At 42.6% G+C, this 23,023-nt stretch overlaps 1 protein-coding gene across 5 annotated transcripts in view; it reads left to right on the forward strand.

Annotated features, from left to right (window-relative positions):
• RASGRF2 (Ras protein specific guanine nucleotide releasing factor 2) overlaps nucleotides 1-23,023 on the forward strand; it is a 230,134-nt gene that overhangs the window by 160,735 nt on the left and 46,376 nt on the right. For all 5 annotated transcript variants that reach the window (XM_082375417.1, XM_082375418.1, XM_082375421.1 and 2 more), the window contains one exon: nucleotides 14,594-14,700. In XM_082375417.1, the coding sequence (XP_082231543.1) occupies nucleotides 14,594-14,700 (107 nt within the window). The remainder of the gene's footprint in view (nucleotides 1-14,593; nucleotides 14,701-23,023) is intronic.

A 23,023-nucleotide genomic window follows, 5' to 3' on the forward strand; every position in this document is an offset into this window, starting at 1 on the left:
ATTCTGGAGGGAAGAAGTTCCCTATGAAATTCCTATATGGGAGTTAAAGTGCTATGTAGATGAGATAAAGGTGTCTGGGTAGCGCAAAGAGGAATTCTGAAGCTTTCAAACACGTTTTAAGAATTGTTAGTCATCTATTGGAAAGTTTTCAACACTGAGCATGGAGCAGCCGTCTTCCATTGAAATGATACAAATAGATTTTGTCTGAAACACTCTGCGGAGACATGGCTTCCCAGCCGCAAGGACAGGGCCCAGTGCAACCCTGCCTTCACGCAGATGGCGTTTCCTGGGGCTGAAGGTTTCACAGCTGTGTACAAGCCTTTCTTCCGAGTCCTCAGTTACCAAACTGAAAGTACTTTACGGCACCTCAAGTCTTGTGGTTACAGACCCTGGGGAGGCTGGGATGGGAAGCAAAGTGTGGTAAATTCCAAGGCAGGGAAGTTCAGGAATCTCCTGACTCAGGACATTCCAAGGTCTTCCAATAAGTGGAACCAGTCTATGTTGGTATGTTTATCCACAGTGATGAAGTGAATGAAAAAATCCTGGAATAAAAAAAATAACAACAATTAAACAGGTTGACTCAGTTCCCACTGTGTGTTAAGACTCTTTACGTGAAGAGACATGTAAACGTAACACAATGTCCCAGGCTTTCAGCCTGGAACCTCAAAGTGAGGCCTGATTTCTTCTTATACCTGAATTAAATCAATTTAAGAACTGCCTCTTCCACCTTGCATCCAATATGGATTTTCATTGGAATGTCCGTCTTTCAAATACTTCCTTGGGAATATTTCGAAGAATTGCAGGTGGTGTGTTTCCCTGTCCTCACTTGCCTGGTGCTTCTCTAGATCGAATGTCAAGTTCTAAGTACATCAAGACCCCACTCGCTGGTCTTAGGTGCCTCTGCTGCTGATGTGGAAGCTTTGGCCAGTTCACAGAGATGCTCCTGTGAACCCTTCTCTCTTTATGGCCATCCCTGGGGCCTGTGCAGATCTCTGCTGATTTGCTCAGACCACGTGGTTTACACCTTCCCTAAGCTCTGGGACTTATTCTGGGTATCAGTTCAGACTTCTCCTTCCTTCTGGTGACTTGACTCTTAGGAGCCCCAGCATCCTTTCCTACAGTCTGACCTGGTTCTGTCTGTGCCACATGGGGCCACCTGGTGTACCTCAGTGTCACTGAACCTCAAAGAAAAGAGATGGGGCTCTGGTCATAAGGAGGCCTTATGTAAAATCACAGATGCAATCAGATGTATGGAATTGGTGTTGCCCTACTTGACCAAGAAGCGCTCAGGACCAAAGGTGGATTACTGGGGCAAGGTGACACTTTATTTCTCCTGCCAAAAGCCCTTGCCTACTTATAATTCTAGGGATACCTAGGATAAGCGAGAAAGACACAGCATCCATTGTCACATGTGAAGGAGTGGCAGCATTGAGGACAGGCCTTTGTAAGCAGAGGGGAGGGATCCGTGAGGGATCCGTGGAGACTAAGGTGCTAGAGGAAAGATGGGGGAAGGGGCGGGGGCAGGTAATTGATGATGCCAGGGAAGCAAGGGTGTCAGACACGTGGTGGGGAGACCTGAGCTTTATCCAAGGAGGCCCTGAGGAAGGGACTTTAGGGGCATCTAGATAAGCTCCGCATGATACCAAAGAGGAAACTGAGACCCTGAGAGACAAAGGGACTTTTCCAAGGCCACTCAGTAAGATAAGGTAAAAATCCCCAGTCTGTTATTTCTTCTATCACATTTGCTGCTCTCTCCTGGGAGGAAAGAAGAGAGTGGGGATGGAGTGGCAGAGAGATTTTGAAGAGGGGAGCTCGGTGTCTCCTGATGTCCCTGCAGTCTTCAAGTCACAGGTGGCGAGGCGTGCTGAGGGTGAAGGAATGGGACCATCCCGGCAGCGTGTGCTTAGAGTCTTGCCATACTGCGCCGTTATCAGCATTGTGAGTTGTTTGACGTTGCCCTCGGCAGCTAAGGTGATGGATCTGAAGTTGTTGGCCTAAGGGACCAGGGTTGAATCATCCGTCCGTCAGCACTGTTAAACTAATTCACTGGAGTAGAATTATACAGCAAGCTGCTCAGAGTCTGTCTGAAATCCTGGGAGAGGTCTGTAAACTGCACACTTCAGTACACAATTGGATGGCAGTGATACTCTCCCTGCTGTGCTTTCTGTAAGTATCAAAGCACGCACGGAATTTTAAATGAAAGGCCACAGAGCGGCTGCAGGCTTGAAAGCCTGCATTCTGCCCCTCCGCCTCTCTGTGGCCGCCTCTGGGAGAAGCCCGCCTGGCAAGTTCTGATGGTGTGATCAAAGGCGTGGAGCCTGGAGCAACCAGGACCTTAACTGAACATTGACAGAATCAGATGGACTTGGTATTCACATAGAGTGGAGCTGCTCTTTTGAGAGGCCTGCAGAATTGTGCTGCCTGGATTCACCTTATGTCTTCAGATCTCAAATGGGTGTTCTGTGCTGCCAGGAATCCTAGTAAAGTCACTTTCCTACACGCCAGGATTTCTAGTCCTCTCCTGTCTTCACATCTCCACCTTCCTCTCCATATTCGCTGAGGAGCTTCTCTCCTACTGTTTGCACAGTGAAAACAGGAAGGATGACCTCTCTCCTCCACTAGTTTCACCAGCCCACTGCGCTTGGACTCATCCTCTGGCTTCTCCCAGTGGTTCTGGAAGAATCATCCCTGCCCTGCTGTTGGGTCCACCCCTCCCTTTCCACGTGCTCGAGAAGTGTTCTCACGCAGTTACTACCCTTTCCTCCCTCATCCTCAGTTCCCCCTCTACCCAATCATCCCCATCAGCATGCCACCGTGTCCTTACATCACCCATTTTACCAGCTCCTGTTCCATTTCGCTGCTTGTTTTCAAAGCAAAGTGTCTTGAACGAGTGAGCCATACTTAATGTCTCCACTTCATCACCTCCATTTCCCCCCAACCTATCCTCTTGGACTTTCACTCTGAAATGACCTTGTCTCCTGTGACCTACATCTTGCTGAAGCCAAAGCCCTCATGTTAGTCAGCCTCTCAGCAGCCTTTGGGGCAGCTGATCGCATCCTCCATGTTGAAACACTTGTCCTCTTTGTCCCCATGACACCACACGTGCCAGATTTTCCTTTCACCTTGCTCTTCTCCCCCTTTTGGTCTCATTTGCTGGCTCCTCTTATACAAAATCTCTACCGGTCGTGGGATCAAAGGGCTGCATGTGGCCTTTTTTCCTGTCTACGCTCTCTGCCTAAGTAAGCTCATGCAGCCTTATGATTCTAAGTACTATGTAAATGCTTGATAGTCTCCAATTTACGTTCCCAGTCTGAGCCTTTCTATCTGAGTTTCAGGTTGTTATGCCTAAGAGCCTCATGGATATTGCCACTTAGATGTCTGAAAGAGACATCTTTCAGGTTAAAACCAAACTCTTGATTTTTCTCCCTAAAACCTACCCTTCCCCAATTTCAGGAAATGGCATCATCATCTAACCTAGCTGCTCAGGCCCCAAACAGTGGAACCATTCCTGATTCCTCTCTTTCCTTTAGACCTCGTTTTGGCTTCTTAGGGCTGCTGTAAAAAATTACCTCAAGTGGTTGGCTAAAAACAGCAGAAATGTGTTCTTTCATGGTTCTGGAGGCTAGAAATCTGAAATCAAGGTGGCAGCGGGGCCGTGTTCTCCAAAGGCATTGGAGAAGGAGTCTGCCTTGCCTCTGCCAACCTCTGGTGATTGCTGGCAGGCCTTGGTGTTCCCTGGCTTGTGGCCCCATAACTCTGTTCTTTACCTCTGTTGTCACAGGGCCTTCTTCCCTCTGGCGGTGGCAGTGTCCAAATCTCCTTCTTATAACCATACCAGTCATTGGATTTAGGACCCTCCCTAACCCAGTTTGACATCTTAACTTGATTACTTCTGCAAAGACCCTGTTTCCAAATAAAATAACAACTGACATGTTCTGAGTGAACATGAATTTGGGGAAACACTATCCAGTTCAGTACAGACCTCCACATCCAGTCCATCAGCGAGTCTTAGCCCCTCCATCTCCAACAGTTCTTGCCACTGCTGCCACAAGCTTTGTGCAAACCAGCATCACCTGGATTACAGCCTCATACCTGGTCTTTCCCACACCACTGTGGCCCCCTCCAGTCCACACTACCCAAGGCAGCCAGAGGAACCTGTTTAGAGTGTCAGTGAAATCATGATTCCCTTGCACAAAACCCTCTGGCGGCTTCCCAATACCAGGGAACACAGTCCAGCTCTTTCACTTGGCTTGAAAGATGCTTGGTGATTTTGCCCGCCCTCCAGCTTCATCTCCCGTCTCCGGGCCCCATGTTCTCTGGGCCTCAGCCACACTGGGCCACTTTCTGGCCCTCAGTCAAGCTGAGCTGTCTTGTGGCCTTTTCATTCACCATTCTGCTTGAAACACTCTTCCCCCAGATCTTCATTTGAACATTTCCTATTCATTGTTCAAGTCCCAGCTCACCTGTCTCCATCCCCTCCTTAGAAAGGCCTTCCCAACCCAGCCTAGCAAATGTCCTCTCTCTCTCTCTCTCTCTGTGTCTCTGTGTGTGTGTGTCTCTCTCTCTCTGTGTGTCTCTCTCTCTCTGTGTCTCTCCCTCTGTCTCTCTCTGTGCGTCTCTCTGTGTGTGTCTCTGTGTGTGTGTCTCTCTCTCTCTGTGTCTCTCTCTCTGTGTCTCTCTCTGTGTGTCTCTCTCTGTGTGTGTGTCTCTCTGTGTCTCTCTCTCTCTCTGTGTCTGTGTGTGTGTGTGTCTCTCTCTCTCTCTGTGAGTCTCTCTCTCTCTGTGTCTCTCTCTGTGTCTCTGTGTGTGTGTCTCTCTCTCTGTGTCTCTCTCTCTCTGTGTCTCTGTGTGTCTCTCTCTCTGTGTCTCTCTGTGTGTGTGTGTCTCTCTCTCTCTCTCAAACGCACACACACACACACGCACACACACTAGCCTGTTTACCGTCCACATGGCTCTTCTTTTCAATATCTGAATTTACCTTATTCATTTGTATGTAGATAATAATACCACTGACATGATTTATTATTTATTATTTCTGTCTCCCCCAGTAGAACGTAAGTTCCTGTAAGCAGCTAATTAGTTTCCCTTTGTCCACCTCTGTACCCCAGTTCCTATGAAAGTGATTGGCACAAAGACAGTATTCTGTGTCTGGTAAAATGGGCTTCCTTTGTGTTTTGTGGCTCCCACCCTCCCTCCCAAGGTATGTTTCATTTTCTACTGGCAAAATTTAGTGCTTTTATACATTGAAACTTTTTGTGTACATTCCAATGTTAACAATTGAGGGGGAGAAAATGGCCTATTTTTATCCCCCCTCCCCAACCATCTCTAAAATTCTCTGCAGTGGCTTCTTCAGAATAGCTCAGCTAATTCTGTAGCCATCCCCACTCCTTGCACACTTAGGCACATGCTCCTTCACAACTGTTTACACGCTTTATACACACCTCCCGGGGTCAGGAGCTATCACTCATTGTCCCATCCCTGTCCCTGTGGAAAAGCATTTCTAGATGTGTGTGTAGCATTCTGTAGAAAGAAATGTCGAAGGATTTGGAAAATTACTATTATTTTGGTTTGTGGGGAAATTTTGCCTAATGCAAGGATAGGAATATTGTTCCACATCAGACTGGTGAGCTGCCTCTTATCCAGAAGAGGTAGCAGATGCCCATCAGAGAATTCAGATAACGTACAGAAAAATCGTCCTCCTTTCTTTTTTCAGATAGTTGGTTATAAAGTTGGGCAGAAAAATAAATAATTGGGAAATTTAAAGTTTGTTCCTTTTGTTTTTTGGTGTTCTTTATGTTAACCATTTCTAGAGCATTTACTGTATTTTTCAAAGGCCTGGGTAATACTGGTTTTACTGTCAAGAAACTCTGACCAAGAGTATTAGATTTCTTGGTTTCTTTTAATATATTGCCATATTTTAATTTTCAAACTGGTTCAAGTTATTGTCTCCCACAAACCTGTGTCCCCTCTCAGTTTCTAGCCTGTCTCTTTCCTTCTTGTCTCAGCAGTTTTCTTGAAAACTCATTTAAATTTGCTTATTCTGTGGCTTCACTTGTCGCCGACTCGTCAAAGGACCCCATTCTTCTTTGTCAGAAGTCACCGTCGCCCTCCATACTGGCTGTGTGTCCTTGTTGCATCTTTACACCAGCACAAAAGCTGATGGCAGCAATGGGAGGGCTGGAGCTTACATAGCGATAAGCATGGGCAGCTAGTGCTTCTTGTGAATAGGCATTCAGACAGGGTGTTTCGGTCGGAAGAGGCTGGATTTTAGAATCCAGTGACCTCGCCGTAAATCCTGGCTCTGCTCTTACCATCTGTGACCTTAGGTGGCTACTGGACTTCTCTGAGTCTCAGTTTCCTCATCTGTAAAAATGAGGAATATATTTTATACAATTGTGAGAATTAAAAGAAGTAACACCCAATGGTTCTCAATAAGTTTTGTTTTAAACTTAGTATATAATCATTTCTTCAAGAATCTAAACAGCACATATTTTTAAAAATCCATGAGAACAATTCAGCTGACAGTCTTAGTTACTGATTTTCTTGAAAGGTGAAAGCAAAGGGAAGATACTGATTTTGCCGTTCTTCATGTATTTTTTTTATCACAAATAATGATAGACCTGCTGAGCTTCTTTTCCTCATTCTACAAGGATGTGGTTCTTTTCATTGTTACAGTTAATTGCACTTAGAGAAAATCTCAGGTTAAACTGAGTAAGGAGAAGAACTTTACAAACCAAGGATAAGGACACACTTACAGAAAAATTGTTTTAAAACTCACTATGCAAAATTTGTTCATTGCCTCATTAGTCCTTTCACATTTCTGGCCATGTGCTTTGAGTGGGAGCTTACCTCCTCATAACACACACATACACACACACACACACACACACACACACACACACACACACACACACACATGCATCTCCCCGCCATCTCTGACACCTCCCCCACCATTGCCGTAGTGATATGAGTTTGAGGAAGGGGGATGATGCAGTTTGGGTCAATGAAATGCAAAGATGTTTTGAAGGACTTCTAGGTTACAAATTTCTTTATCTTTAGTGGAAGGCACCAGAAAGAATGCCCTCTCATCCTCTGGATGGTGTGATATGAGGTTATAAGTCTAGCATGGCCTTACCCATTTTTGCTACCTGGAAATGAGAGCAGAATTAAAGCACTAAAGAGAAGTAGACATGGGCCAGGCTAACATGAGCCTCTGAATCAAACAGGATCTGAATCTAGAACTATCTCCAGATATATAAAATAGTAATTCCCTTTTTACTCTAAGCGAGTTTGAATTGGGTGTTCTGTCCCTTTGCAAACAAAAGATTGCCAACTAAGAGTCCATTAAAATAGGAGTAATTGAATGTACCAGTAGATTACTACACCAAATTTCCTACCATATACAGACTAAAGTTCAGTTTCCATAATTGTAGCTATTCTAGATCATCTCTCAAGAATGAGTCTGTTAGTTTATAGACTCAGTGAATACTGTTATCACGATGTTCAGCACAGTGTACGTGCAAATCTGCTTGTCTGCATTAGCCTGTTTTTTTTTTCAGTTTACTAGCTAATAAAACCTCTTCATATATAGGAAAATATTCTAGACTTGGTTCAGTGGACAATACGGAGACATTAGAAGTACTTGGTGCTGGAGCAGTAACAAATTAGAGGGATATTTGAGATTACTCTTGAAGAGACAGCACCGTGCTCATTTGCAGGGTTTTGAATTACACATTTTTGGTGTTTTACTTGTTTGGAGGCTACCTTCTCCCCATTTAAAGAGCCAGCTCCATGAGAGCAGGGACCACATCTCTTGTTCACCCAATACCTACAGAGAACCTGGAACATAGGTTGATAGACGCTACCAAAAAGGTAACAGTATTTGTTGACCTAATGGGAAAAAGCAAGGAGAGACAGAGAGGCGTGAGGTTTCCCACCTGAGAAGTGGAAACCATCGTTGTTCCATTAAGTCAACAGGAAAGGTAGGGTGGGGAGGCGCTTGAGAGCAAAAAACATAAATTTGATTTTGGGATATGTTTTTTATGAGAGAAGAATGTGTCATTAATATGGAAATATCTTGTAAGAAGCATTTCTTACAAGGAATGAGGGATTTGGGGAAACGGTGGAACTGGAGGTGTCAGTTTGGAATATGTAGAAAAACCCGTGGGAGAGAATCATGTCCCCGAGGGAGGGAGAACTGGATGGAGTCAGCTCAAGAACAGACCAGAAACCAAGCAATGAGGCAGAGGTGGACAACCTGGAGGATTGGGTGGAAAATGGGAAGAGTGTTTAGTGACAGAAACAAAGGGGGGACCATAAGAGGATGAGCATCCTCTGCTTGTTCCTTCAGACATGTTTCAGAGTAAGGAACAGACTTAGTTATCCAGAATTTCTGGGAAATGAATGCAGGTGGTTTAAACATAGTGCTAATAATCAGATTCTCTGTATTAGTCACTTTCAAACTGTTTTATTGCAACCCACTCTCATACATTTTACATTTTGACCCAGGATACACACACACACACACACACACACACACACACACACAACTGGTACAAAATTTTCCCTAAAGAATACTCACTCTCACTATGTACAGTCTACTCAGTTTTCATCTATTTCATTGTTTAAATGCTGATAACAACCCACTAAACTGATCTCACTGCCCATTAATAGTCATGACTGGAAGTTTTAAAAGCCCTGGTTTATATAATGGTCACATAGGAAATGTAATGAATTTGTGGAAAGAGTACACTTTGAGAAAATTTAAATTCCAGTTAGATAAATAAAAGTTTTCATTTAAAATCCATTACCGTATAAAACTCTATAATGGTGCTATGTTCTTATCGCTCTTCAAAATTTAGAAAAGAGAATTAAGAGAACAGCAAGTACTTTCTCAAAATAGTCAAATAGCATCTTCTCTTGTAGCTTTAATAATATTTACCAACTTGCAAGTAAAACTTAAAGTCTAAACTTTGTATCCAGGCTATGAGGTATAATTTAAAGCACTCTGGCTTTGGAAATGGACAGACCTGGGCTCAAGTCCTGGTTCTGCCACTTATTAACTCTGTGACCTTTGTCAGGTTTCTTAACCTCTCTGATTTCCTGTTTATTTGTCTGTCAATGGGGAAAACAACATTTACCCTACTTTGTTGCTGTTGTTGTTGAAGAAGCCACATTACTCATGGTCCTATATTTGGTACTTGGTGGGCATGCAATAAATGCCAATTGTTATTATTTCAAGGGTTAAAATATAGACCACTTGTTAAGCTCCTAGCACAATGCCTGGCACAAAGAAACAATAAATATGAACGATTTTTCCATGCCAACAACCAGAGTAGAAATACAGTTGTAATCCAATACAGAAATGTACAAACCAATTATATGATTTTGTACTGCACGTGATTTTTAAAGCAAGATATCTACTGGACAAAGTAAAGCACATGGATAACATTGATGTTATTGGAGAGATTGAGTCCCATTTGTATATTGTAAAAAATTATTCATCACTGTTGTGGCATTTTTCTTAATTGCCTCACTGATATAGTCATTAACGTGATCTCAATGCATTCATTCAATAAGCCTAAATTTATTAAGACCTACAATGCCAGGTACTGGGGATAAAATTATTCACAATAAGAAACAGGTTCTAGAAGCGTGGTTAAAGTAACCAATAGTTAGCATTTACGTTTCCTTCCAGGCAGCCCATCACCATGGACCACTGACATCAATATTATCTCTGTGCTTTTTGGCTCTTCCTGATTGTACTCTAACTTTCCTCACCAAGTCAGAGGATGGCCTAAAGATGCTTTGTTGGCCTTAACAACAACTCCATGGTCCACTTCTTGGCGATCTACTTTAGATGTTAAAATACCTTCCCATGTTCAAGAATTCCTTGTCTTTGACAGTTTGTCCTCAGCTCTAACTGGACAAGCCCATAATCCACCTACATGTAATCTTATTGCCATCTCACCATTATTTTACTTGCCTCTTACAAAGTAGGCAGAGAAGTTAGCTAAGTATCACATCATTTGAAGTATAAAATGAAAAATTTCCTCCTTTTCTCTATTTTAAAATTTCCTTGCCTCCCTCCCCACTACTTTATTGTATGTCCTGCTTGTGATAGATTTCAAATACATAGTCATCATAGCAATATGGTGGGAAAATGCCCTTAATTCAGATACATAGCATCTGCAGACACTTTCAAATAGTTTTCATTGGGAGTGCTGCAATTTTTGTTAAGAAAAATAACTGCTGAGTGCCTGTGTGCAAAGCTGAAGGGCCTACAAAGATGCCTGAGATAAAATCCCTTCACCAGGGAGTGTATAGTTCAATCAGAGAGATGTTGCATCTACCAATTGCTATAAGGGAGAGAATGACTCACAAGGTGTCTGGGGGAAGGACCATAAAGTTGAATCTCATTCTTAAATTCACACATACGGTGATTTGGTTCTTATCACTTTTCCAGATGGCTTTTTAACCCAAATTAGCTTGTTTGACCAGTGCCTACAACTGAAAAAAAGACATGCATAAATTGGAAAGACAGGAATCTCGGGGTGACAGTATTCCAGATGTGTGATGTTAGTAAAACAAACTCTCCTGGTGTCTGTGGAGTTTGGTTGTGCTGTGACACTTTGCTCTTCCAAAAAATGGCATAAGAACTTCTTGGGGGTAGATCCATTATTTTATGACAGAATGCCTTCTACATGGATATTGCCACCAATTCGCTATGTGGTTCATGTTTAAATTCAGAAATAAATATTGCCCAAGCAGCCCCCAGCTTAGATGGTGGTTTGCAATAAGGAGGAAATCTGACAAGTTGCAGAAAATTGTTGCTCTGATCACAGAGCTTTAAAATCTGTGAAAAATGGGAATCTTTTTCACTGCTTGATCAACAGATGGAGGTCTTTGATCTTAGAAATACTCTGTCAATTCTATTTAAACCACCAATTTAGAAATTCCCTAAACCAGATACATAAACTATCTATCTGAGGGGCATACCTGTAGTAAATCCTGATAGATCAAGTTTTATAAACGGGGCTGCTGCCCAGTCATTAACTGAAGTTGCCTTAACTGTGCTCTCATGTGCTCAGCTGATACGGATGGTCTTGCTGTAATATAGCACGTGGGGCCACGCTCCCAATCAGACAGCCAGTCTCCCCTCTTTCCTGTTTTCTACCTCTTTACTTTTTTATTTTTTTTAACATCTATATTGGAGTATAATTGCTTTACAGTGTTGTTAGTTTCTGCTGTATAACAAAGTGAATCAGCTATACGTATACATACATCCCCATATCTCCTCCCTCTTGTGTCTCCCTCCCACCCTCCCTATCCCACCCCTCTAGGTGGTCACAAAGCACTGAGCTGATCTCCCTGTGCTATGCGGCTGCTTCCCACTAGCTATCTATTTTACATTTGGTAGTGTGTGTATGTCAATGCCACTCGCTCACTTCGTCCCAGCTTACCCTTCCCCCTCCCCGTGTCCTCAAGTCCATTCTCTACATCTGCATTCTTTATTCCTGTCCTGCCCCTAGGTTCTTCAGAACCACTTTTTTTTTTTTTTTTTTTTTACATTCCATATATATGTTTGTTTTCTACCTCTTTAGCTCTTTGTACTGCATTTGGGTAATTTTCTCAGATCTATTTTTCAGATCTCTTTACAGTTTACTCTTTCTTTATTCAACTGGGTCTAACCTGTATTTATTTATAATATCTATCCACGTTTTAAATTTCAACTTGTCTATTTGTCAGCAGTAATTGAAAGAATAATTCCATTAATTTGAAGACATTTTATGTGGTTCTTGTAAAATTTGACTTGAAATATTTTAAATTCTTTTCACATGTTTTCAGTTCCTACTTTTATATCTTTAGACTTTATAAACATCCTAATTTTAGGATATTTGAACTAGAACTATTGCATAGTTCTAGTTTCTGAAATTCTTGGTGGTGGGGGGGGGTGGGGTGAGGTGGGGAGCTCCTGATCCCTGTGTCTACAGACCCGTGTTCATGGTGGATGGCTTGTGTGTTTTGTACTTTGGGATTGTGAGGTTTTCTTCAGAGGCCTTTCTTGTTGGTCATCCAGTATAGGCTGAGGGCGAGCGTTTGTCCCTCCGGAGAGGTTTTGTGTGTGCTTTTGTCAGGGCCTCCAGAGTTATCCCTGGCTGGGGCCAGCCAGTAGTGGTTCAATCTGGGCTTCAAACCTACATGAGGTGCTCCTGTGGTTATCAGTTCTCAGGGAGCCTTTGTTTCACCCTCACTGAGATCCAGGCTAAGACAGTCAAGTTTCTTAACTGTCTCCTTTTGCGGGTTGGAGAATTTCTTTTCCTAATCCTCTCTTGGGCAGAGGGGATGGTCTTTCGAGAGTTCCAACTTTATGTGGGAGTCTCAGTTCTAATTCTGTCACTCATACTTCCTGGGCCTTCGTCTCCTGAATCACGTGGATTTACAATCCACGTCTCCTGTTACCAAGACTGGTAAACTGCTCTCCTCTTAAGGCAGACAGCAATAATTCAGAGGCTTAGTTCTGGTTTTCAGATCTCTCTGTGTGTTTGACCCTGGAAAATTCCTTATTTTCTTGAGAACTCAGCTATGCATTTAAAAAGATATTTATTATATTTTACCCAGAATTTCTAAGCTTCTAATAGCAAAAGATTTTTTCAAGATACCTAGTCTGCCAAGAGCACATCATCGTCCTCTGACAGTGTCTGCTAGTGGGTGGAAGATGCCTGTCTACAGTCAAAGAGGAGTATGGAGAAGGGGTCCCTGCCCTTTAGAAGCTCATGGACTTTTTCGTGTAACTCATTCATGGGTTCTGATGACTGTTCGTTCAGTCTTTCACTGAATCATCCTTACATTTGTAGCATATTCAAATAAATAGTTAGTTCCTACTATCCAAGCTTTTGTTCATTCATTCAGCAAATATATATTGTGTCCAGCATCTGCTACATGCCGCATATGTGCTCACGCTCAGCAAAAACATATCTGATCCTTATCTTCATGGAGGACACAAATAATCACATAAATGAATGTAAAATTGCAAATGTAGCAAGTGTCAGAAAGTAAACGTGCATGTTGCTGTGAGATGTGTGATGGGGGATTTACCCAGCTCAAGCCAGGAAGGGCTCATTTGGGGAAGTGAAATAAGAGTGGCTTTCACTGAGTGAAAGACGGTATATGCAAAGGCGCTGGGGTGAGGATGAGGGGCTGAAAGAAGGGTGGTTAAATGGAAGAGGAAATAGTGAGAAGAATATGGTCTCAGAAAAGGCTGAGAGGGAGCTAAGAGCCAAACCATGGACAATGTTGTAGGCTGTGTTAAGGAGTTTTGTATTTATCCTGAGTCATTGAAGGGCTTTAAACAGGGGAATGACACATCTAATTTGCCCTTTGGAAGATCTTTCTGACTTCAGAAGAGAGAACAGATTTGAGGAGGCAGGAGTGACAATGAAACTAGTTAGGAGGCTATTGTCAGTGGACTAGATGATAATTGCTGGAGCTCGATGCCAGTTTTGGCTTTGTGGATATGATGACGTGGACAGATTTGAGATTTATTTTGCAAGTAAAGTTATCAGGGAGAAGAAGAGAGATGGTCTAAGAACAATTCCAAAGTTTCAGGCTTATGTAACTGGATGGCTGATGGTGTTCCTTTACTGAGATGGGGAACACTGGAAAAGGACAAGGTTTGGTGGAAAGGCCATCGGTTTTTCTTTTGCACATATTGAGTTTGAGGTTTTTGAAACATCTAAGAGGAAAATATCAAGAGGCAATTGGATATATGGGTCTAGAGTTCGGAGAAGAAATCTTGGGACATAAATATGTGAGTAATTTTTTATAGGTGATCATTAGATGAGATTTCCTATGGAGATATGATAGATATCCCTTGAGTATAGAGACATGGAGGTTATTGGTGACTTTAATAAGCTCCCACTGTTTTCTCAAGTGCCATTCTAAATGCTTAACATGCACTAACTTAATCTCCAAACAAGTCTCTGAGGCTGGTACACTTATCCCATGCAGGACATGAGGAAACTGGTCACCAAAGAGGAGCCATAACTTACATAGTAGGAGAACAGGGATTTGAACCCAGACAGTCTGACTGTGGAGTTCATGTTCTTAACCACTATGCTATACTGCTTCTCAATACATGGGTGCACAAGAAAGTATTTGTATCATCTGTGAGCCAAGGCTCATCCATCTACAGATATTGAAAATGTTTGTGGTTATATAACGCCTTTGGAGCAAAAGTATAAACTAATGTTGATTCAAACACTTTGTTAAAACTTCTTCTTGGCTTTATATTATATAACAAGACAGGCACAAATGGAAGTGTCACCAGACCGGCTTTAGCTTCAATCAGTGGCCTTTAACAAATATGTGCACATTATTCATTTAATTGCACCTGTAACTATGTGGTGGCCTCGCTGCTGAGGGTATAATAGGTAAGTAAGCAGAACCCACAGCAGTCTGAAGCCACTTGCTCCTCTGCCAAGATGTGTCATTTGTGAGTTTCATTAACCAATGTCCCAAAATAAGTGACCTTTTCCAGGTCCCTGGGGAGTGGCTTTAACTACAACATGTGTGTGTTTCTTTTCCTCCTAAGGATTTAACAACACCGAGAGAACATGTGACAAAGAGTTTATCATACGTAGAACAGCCACCAATCGCGTACTGAACGTCCTCCGTCACTGGGTCTCAAAGCACGCACAGGTAATTCAGTGGCCTCGGTAATGACTTTCAAGGATTTTTTTTAAAACCAACTTTTTAAATCATTACAACGCCTTCTGATTCTTTGGAGTTGGAGTTTGAAACCTTGAAATTGGAACATAGGAAGGGAAGAAACTGGAGGGCGGGCATACAGATCAAAGCAAACTAACGTGTACCGCTAACATCTGCTGTTTCAGATCTACAAAGGGCACGGCACAAGAGATCAAGCAGGGCTCCCCTCTTCCCTCATCTCTCAGGCAACAGCACCCACTGTGGGCACTAGAGCTGTGGCAGGGCCACTGTCCCCTGCCACCCGGGAGCACTGTTCACAGGGCCCTCTCTGTAAGTGGAGTTGGCTCAGCTGGGGTGGTACCTCCTGGAAGTAAACGGCAGGTGCCCCTGGAAGTAAGCAGCATTCTGGTACCAGACACTCTGGTGTCTGGTCAGGGAGTGTTTTCTCAGCCCGATTCAGAAGATACTTTGCCTCATGCCCTTTGACGTTTTGGTTTCTAGTGCAGTTGTCTCTTGAATGTGATGGTGAGGAGCACCAGCCCTCTGCGCAGTGGAAAATTTGCATATAACTTATAGTTGGCCCTCTGTACCCATGGTCATGTGATATATGTTGTTCCTCCACGTCTGAGGATTCAACCAACTGCAGATTGTGCAGTACTGTAGAACTTACTATTGAAAAACATCCACATACAAGTGGACCCATGCAGTTCAAATCTGTGTTGTTCAAGAGTCTAATGTACTCTGTTTTTAAATTGCATCATGCTGACAGGACACCTGCTTGTTATCTATTTGTGTGTTTTCAGTGCAAGTTTATAGAATTTATATGGATTTCACCATCTCACAAAATGAAGCAAGGGCCCCCTTTGCCTCATTGATTCAAGGCATGAATTGTGCCAAACAATGCCCCCACTGCCAAATAAAGGGTGGGCCCTCCTGGACACTGGCTGGCTAGCACCCAGCAAGGAGAGTTTGAGAGAGAGAAGGGGGCCCTTCATGGCTCAGATCAGAACACGGGAAACATAAAATGTGAGTTAGCTAATGAGGAGAGAAAAAGAAAAAAATGCAAGGAACTCCCATGGCTCACTTCATTATATTCTCAGAGGTCTACCGCCTGGCCCTTGGTAATGAACGCTCATCAGAGAGAGTCACACGAGGGCCAGGCTTCTGAAACCCCTGTGGCAAGACAATTCACTAATTGGAACAAGTGGGATTTGGACCTCACCACCAGTTAGCCTGTGACAACTCTTAAATACTAATTAAAATAAAAACAAAGACAGCACATTAAATAAAGTATGTAAACATTTCATCTTACACATCTTTAGTAAATAAAAATGGATCCTGTATGACCCAAATTCTGAGAACCATCCTTAGCTCATTGGAAATGTCTAGTCTCTCTTTTGCACAGTCTCAGTGAGCTGCTTTGAATCCCTTTTGCCTCATTGCAGATAAAACATGATAGTGATATTTCTCTTGCACCTGACCGTCCATCCCATCATCTCTGGGTTTTGACTCAGAGTCTTGACTTCTGATTCCTGGATCCGACAGTGGCTTAGAGATGCAGAGTAGCTTCGATAGACAAAGTTGAGCAGATGCTAATTTGCTCTCTTCCCCGGTCACAGCTTGGCCCCTGCAAGTTCACACCAAGACTCAAAGTCACAGCCCAGGTTTCCCTGGCCCCAGCTCCCTCCTCTCCTCCACATCTTCCCTCAGGAGCTCTAACCTTGCTTCCCCATCAGCCTCACTTTCCTTTTATCAATCCCCAGTGCCCTCTTTTTCTTTTTCTTTTTTTTATAAATTTATGTATTTATTTGTTTTTATTCTTGGCTGCGTTGGGTCTTCGTTTCTGTGCACGGGCTCCCTCCAGTTGCTGTAAGCAGGGGCCACTCCTCACCACGGTGCATGGGCCTCTCATCACGGTGGCCTCTGCAGTTGCGGCACGTGGGCTCAGTAGTTGTGGCTTGCAGGCTCAGTAGTTGTGGCCCATGGGTTTAGCTGCTCCGTGGCATGTGGGATCCTCCCGGATGAGGGCTTGAACCCGTGTCCCCTGCATTGGAAGACGGACTGTTAACCACTGCACCACCAGGGAAGTCCAGTGCCCTCTTTTTCAAATCTCAAACAGGGATCCCTCACAATTCACATATAACTCTTATAGTAGCTGGAAAAGTACCACAAATCAAATTACAGTAGGCTGGGGTTATTTTACTTTTGGTAGAGAGAATTCATGATGGGAAGAGATTGGTGTACTGAATCCGTCACTTATAATTAAGAGATTTAGAGCAAAATGTTATCGTCTGATTTGATAGCTACCTTGTACATGCATGTATACATGTGTTCATACAGGCAATATCAAGTTGAATAGCACCAAGCCCTTGGAGTAGAAAATGGATTGATGTGAAAGCAAGAATCTCTTTATTCAGATTGTCCTGGTGGCCTTTAGTTCTAATCCAAAAAGCCCCTAGGTGTTATCTTTTCTTTGGACAGTTCAGATACTTTGCAGCCTGTTACTTCAGATGTGCTCACACATGGGAAAGCACATTGTAATCAATTCCAATTAGGGAACCACACTGGGAAGCCCAGCTTCCCAGACCCTCTCCACATCAGGGGGTACATCGCTACATGTGTGGATGGTACAAATTGCTGAGGCATCCAGTCTATTCTCCTGTCAGGATTACAGTATAAAATTTAGACCCCGATGTGCCAAAGGCAGTTCTTACCACTCACTCATTTGTCTTTTCTTACCTTCCCTGCACGAGTGAGTGGATTGCGGGGATCTGCGGTTAGCATTCGATGGTCCTGGCATAACTTCATCATGTGCACAGCCTGTCACCTTCCTCATTCAGCCGAGTTCTCCATCATCCTCTGTGTAAGCACTTGAGGTGCAGGGTGTTTCTGTAACATTCTGCTTCTTGGCAGGTGCTTTAGGACTTTCTTTGCTGGTGTCAGTGTCCAGGTCTCCTTTCCTCCCTTTACTGATTTGCTTTAGGCTTGACTTGAGCCCAGGTCTGTCCATTTCAAAGCCAGAGTGCTTTTAATTACACCTCATGGCCTGGATCCAAGGTTTAGACTTTAGGTTTTACTTGCCAGTTGGTAAACAATACTTACAAGAGAAGTTGCTATTTGACTATTTTGGGAAAGTAAGTGCTTTCCTTTTAATTCTCTCTTCTGAATTTTGTAGAGCAGTAAGGGCATAGCACCATTATAGAGTTTCATATGGTAATGGATTTTAAACAAAACCTTTATTTATCCAACTGACATTGCAAGTAAAATGTAATTAAATTCAATTTTAATTACATTTTATTTTAAATGTAATTACAATTAAAATGTACTCTTTCTCCAAATTCATTACGTTTCCTATGTGACCATTATAGAGACCAGACCAGTCATAATGTCTTAATGGAAAGAGGAATCAATTTAGTGGGTTGTTACCAAGAGCAGGTCAAGGCAGGCTCTTGGTAATGGATTAGTAAACAGTTCCAGTGGACAGAGCTGGTTCAGCTCACGGTCCTAGAGGCCCCATTGTGTGCCCAGCATCTCCTCTCACCACTGTGGCACAGCCCCAGCCAGGTGAGTTAGAGGAGGTGGGAGTGTGTCCCCTGACTTGAGGGACCCTAAGCAGGGTGACCACCACGGTGTTTAAAGAAGGATTAACAGCACAGCTTGATGCCTTTATTCAGGTTTTTTTTTTTTTAACATCTTTATTGGAGTATGATTGCTTTACAGTGGTGTGTTAGTTTCTGCTTTATAACAAAGTGAATCAGTTATACATATACTTATGTTCCCATATCTCTTCCCTCTTGCATCTCCCTCCCTCCCACCCTCCCTATCCCACCCCTCTAGGTGGTCACACAGCACCGAGCTGATCTCCCTGTGCTATGCGGCTGCTTCCCACTAGCTATCTATTTTACGTTTGGTAGTGTATATATGTCAGGTTTATCTAAAGGTCTCTACTCTTCCAAAGGCAACGTCCAGCTGTGAGATGAGACTGCTGGTCAGAAAACTTGGGCTATAATCTGACTCTGCCAGTTAACCCTCATCTTTGTTGTCTTTGGTTTTCACATCACACATGAAGGGCTGGGACAAGAGGGGTTTTGTTATCTGATTCATTCAGTACCAGTTGAGTCCATATAAGGAAGAATGTAGCATTATTGTGGCTACCTGAAGTAGTAGCTTTTAAAAAAATGAGTAGGGAGTTGTCCTCATTTCACAAAGCAGTGCAGCATGCTAACAATTGCATTTTTTCTCACATGGTAGACTAAGTAGGGACACCACTGCAATTTGTAGAAAACAGAAAAGCCACAGTGACACAAGATGTAAATTTGTCTCCAAATGATCTAGAAAATCGAGTCTCCTACAAAGTATTGGATATCATGCATTTATTTCTCATTTCTGATCAAAGGTAACTAATATTGGCAGATGCTACCCTGAACTTATTTCAGGAGAAATAAAGAGTTGCAGAAGTATGGGTGTTGGTTCTCCAGAGATATAAAATTTCCCTAGGATGTCTCCTTCAACTCTCCCCATCCCCCCAAAGGTAGTGCTAGAATGCCATTTCTTCTCCTGGAAACTTCTAGCCTTTAGTATTTGGTAAGGCTAAAATGTTTCCTTTTTTTCCTGATTCTAAACATTTTCATCTGTGAACATACTCTGCCCTAATTGCTCCTCATTTTGTTGTGCTTTTTCACTCAGTTTTTTCCTTGCATGTTGAAAGTGCAGCCACAAGGCCGAGCTGAGTTTCTCCCGTGTGCCCTGTCTATGGACCAGCAGGAGAAGCGGCAGCCCAGAGTCGGGGACGACCTGTGGTTTCCTTCCAGCTCCGCCACTGTATCTTCCCTGGGGCCCTGAGCTGGTCACTCAGTCTCTCTGGGTGCTCATTTCCCCCTCTAAAAAAGAGAACAATCATCCCTGTTTTACCTCACCTAAGGAAGTGGTGAGAATTAAAGGTGACGTTGGATTAAGAAGCTTGAAGGACATAAAGTACAACATAGGTGCCTATGACTATACCCCTTGCAGCTGAGGCCAGGAGAGATACGCACTTCCTCTCCCTCCAACCAGCCTGGAAGCTCCGTCCAGACAGGGATCTTTGTATCTCCTTTCACCGGCTCCGCAATGCTGAGTACATGGTAGAGGCCCAGTAATAGTGGTTGAGTTTATATTTTAATGTTGCTGTTGTTCATTCTCTCCAGGAAGTCATTTTCTAGCCTTTATAGTTTCCAAAGTCAGCCAAGACAGAGAATACAACCTCTAGTGGACCAGAAATCAGGGCTGTGTGTAGAGAGAATCTGAGTAAAGCGAGTGTTTTCACTAGGTGTCCACACCCTTCTTAAGGGTGTCCTGCCGGACAGCCTTACGTGTCAGTCACACAATTCCAAGGTGTCTGCATATTTCAGGACTGTAGAGCTTTTTAAAAAAATTTTTTTTAATTGAAGTATAGTTGATGTACAATATTTTATAAGTTACAGGTGTACAATATAGTGAGTCACAATTTTTAAAGGTTATACTCTATAGCTATTATAAAATATTGGCCCCATGTTGTACAATATATCCTTATAGCATATTTTATACACACTAGTTTGTACCTCTTAGCCCCTTACCCCTATATTGCCCCCCACCTCCTTCCCTCTCCCCACTGGTAACTACTGGGGTATTCTCTATATCTGTGAGTCTGCTTCTTTTGTGTTGTATTCATTAGTTGTTGTATTTTTTAGTTTCCACATATAAGTGATATCATACAGTATTTATCTTTCTCTGTCTGACTTATTTCACTTAGTCTAATACCCTCCAAGTCCATCCATGTTGCTACAAATGGCAAAATTTCATTCTTTTTTATGGCTAATATTCCATTGTATATATGCGTGTGTGTGTGTGTGTGTGTGTGTGTATATCTCACATCTTCTTTATCCATTCATCTGTTGATGGACATTAAGTTGCTTCCATATCTTGGCAATTGCAAATAATGCCGCTATGAACATTGGGGTGCGTGTATATTTTTGAGTTAGCGTTTCTGCTTGTGTCCTCTGTGCACAGCCAGGGAGGGACTTGGAGGCTGGCTATAAACAGCTCAGATCTACACTCGAGTATCTGTGGAAGGTCTCGTTTGTTTAATCTATAGCAATTTTGATTTTCCTGAGTTGTCTTATTGATCAACTAATTCTGAAAAAATACTCTGTCCACTTGTTTGTGGGATTTTACAGACCATGGAATGGCACTGATAAAGGAGCCTGCAGCTGTGTCCGCAGGTTACGACTTGCTTCATCAGACAAGGGGTACCATCTGAATGACAAGTGGCTGAGAATGAAACCGTCATTTATTTTCTTAATTGTAGGCTAGAGGGAATTAGCCTACATGTTTTAAAAGTGTAAGGTCAGACAGAAATGGCCTACTTACATAAAAATCTTCTTCCCAAAGGAGTTTATGGAGGGAATATTGTTACTCCCTTTTCAGTTTTCTCACCTCCTTCATTCATTTACTAATAAGAACTGAGCCCAAGAGTGTGCCAGACACTGGGGTAGATGTGAGCATGAGCAAAATCCAGACATTGACGGAGTCGGGGTAGCAGACCTTACGTCTCCAGCAGAGTGGTCTCCAAAAATCCCACCAAGTGCCACAAAAGGGGGAGCTAGCCACTGTCCCATCCACCACATCCAGTAGGAACCAGCCCAGGCTCCACCTGCTCCAGAACATCAGGTTACCTTCTTTCCCTGGAAGGTCAGAAGTGATAGCAAGAAAGCAGAGAGGAGGTTGTGGAGAGAGAAGAAGGGGCCTCCCATGTGGGCTTCTAGGTTTGAGGCAGGCCAGGCAGAGGCAGGAGGGAAACGGCTTATTCTGGACTGAAATGGAACTTCGATTAATATATTCGATTGGACATTTTGATTGAAGAGATTGTTCTCGTAAGTAAAGCTTCTGGATGACTTTAGTGCCTGCCCTAAAGGGTGGGGAAGGATGGCCTACAGAGCAATTTAATGAGATCTATGAAAAATAGTACCACCGCCTGATTATTTCATTATTGTTCATGGTACAGGAAGTGTAGGTCGCCTTGGCAAGAGTAATTTCACAGACTTTATCAAAATAACTCAACTCTTATGTTTCTAACTCACTTCAGTCCTCTTACCTTCATTGTATGATGGACCCAGAGCATATTTAGCTGCTGATGAAGAACTCCTTAGTTTATGTGCTTTTTTGCATTTTATTGAGATATTACATACTTCAAATAAAGGGCACTGAACATGAGTATAACTCAATGACTTTTTACCTATGAACACACCTGTACAACTCCCACCCTGAGCAAGAAATGGAACATTTCTGGCACTGGAGAGGCCCCTCCCAGTCAAGTGTCCCTCTTCCTGGGCATTACTCAGTTTTCTGTTACTTTTAGTATTGTTCTTATTGATATTATATACTTGTTATATGTAAGGATTAAGCCCTTTATCTGCCAATTACATTCATTTCCCCCAGTTTGTTCTTTTTAAAAAAAAATTTGTATAGTTGATTTACAGTGTTGTGTTAATTTCTGCTGTACAGCAAAGTGATTCAGTTATACGTATACTGAGTTGGCCATAAAGTTCATCTGGGTTTTTCTGTAACTTTTTGGCCAACCCAATATATACATTCTTTTTTATGTTCTTTTCCATTATGGTTTATCACAGGATATTAAATATAGTTCCCTGTGCTATACAATAGGACCTTGTTGTTTACCCATTCTATATATAATAGTTTGCATCTGCTAACCCCAAATTCCCAATCCATTCCTCTCCCACCTCCCCTCCCTCTTGGCAACCACAAATTTGTTCTCTATGTCTGTGAATCTGTTTCTGTTTTGTAGATAGGTTCATTTGTGTCACATTTTAGATTCCACGTATAAATGATATCATATGGCATTTGTCTTTCTCTTTCTGACTTACTTCACTTAGTATGATAATCTCTAGGTTCATCCATGTTGCTGCAAATGGCATTATTTCATTTTTTCTTATGGCTGAGTAATATTCCATTGTGTGTGTGTGTGTGTGTGTGTGTGTATATATATATATATATATATATATATATATATATATATATATATATATATTACCACATCTTCTTCATTCATAAATGTCCATCATAAATGTCGATGGGCATTTAGGTTGCTTCCATGTCTTGGCTATTATGAATAGTGCTTCTATTAACATAGGGGTGCATGTATCTTTTAGAATTATTATTTTGTCCAAGTATATGCCCGGGAGTGGGATTGCTGGATCATTCAGCAACTCTATTGTTAGTTTTTTGAGGAACCTCCATATTGTTTTCCACAGTGGCTGTACCAACTTACATTCCCACTAAT

This window comes from Balaenoptera borealis (assembly GCF_965194805.1).
Source record: "Balaenoptera borealis genome assembly, chromosome: 2".
Lineage (NCBI taxonomy): Eukaryota > Metazoa > Chordata > Mammalia > Artiodactyla > Balaenopteridae > Balaenoptera > Balaenoptera borealis.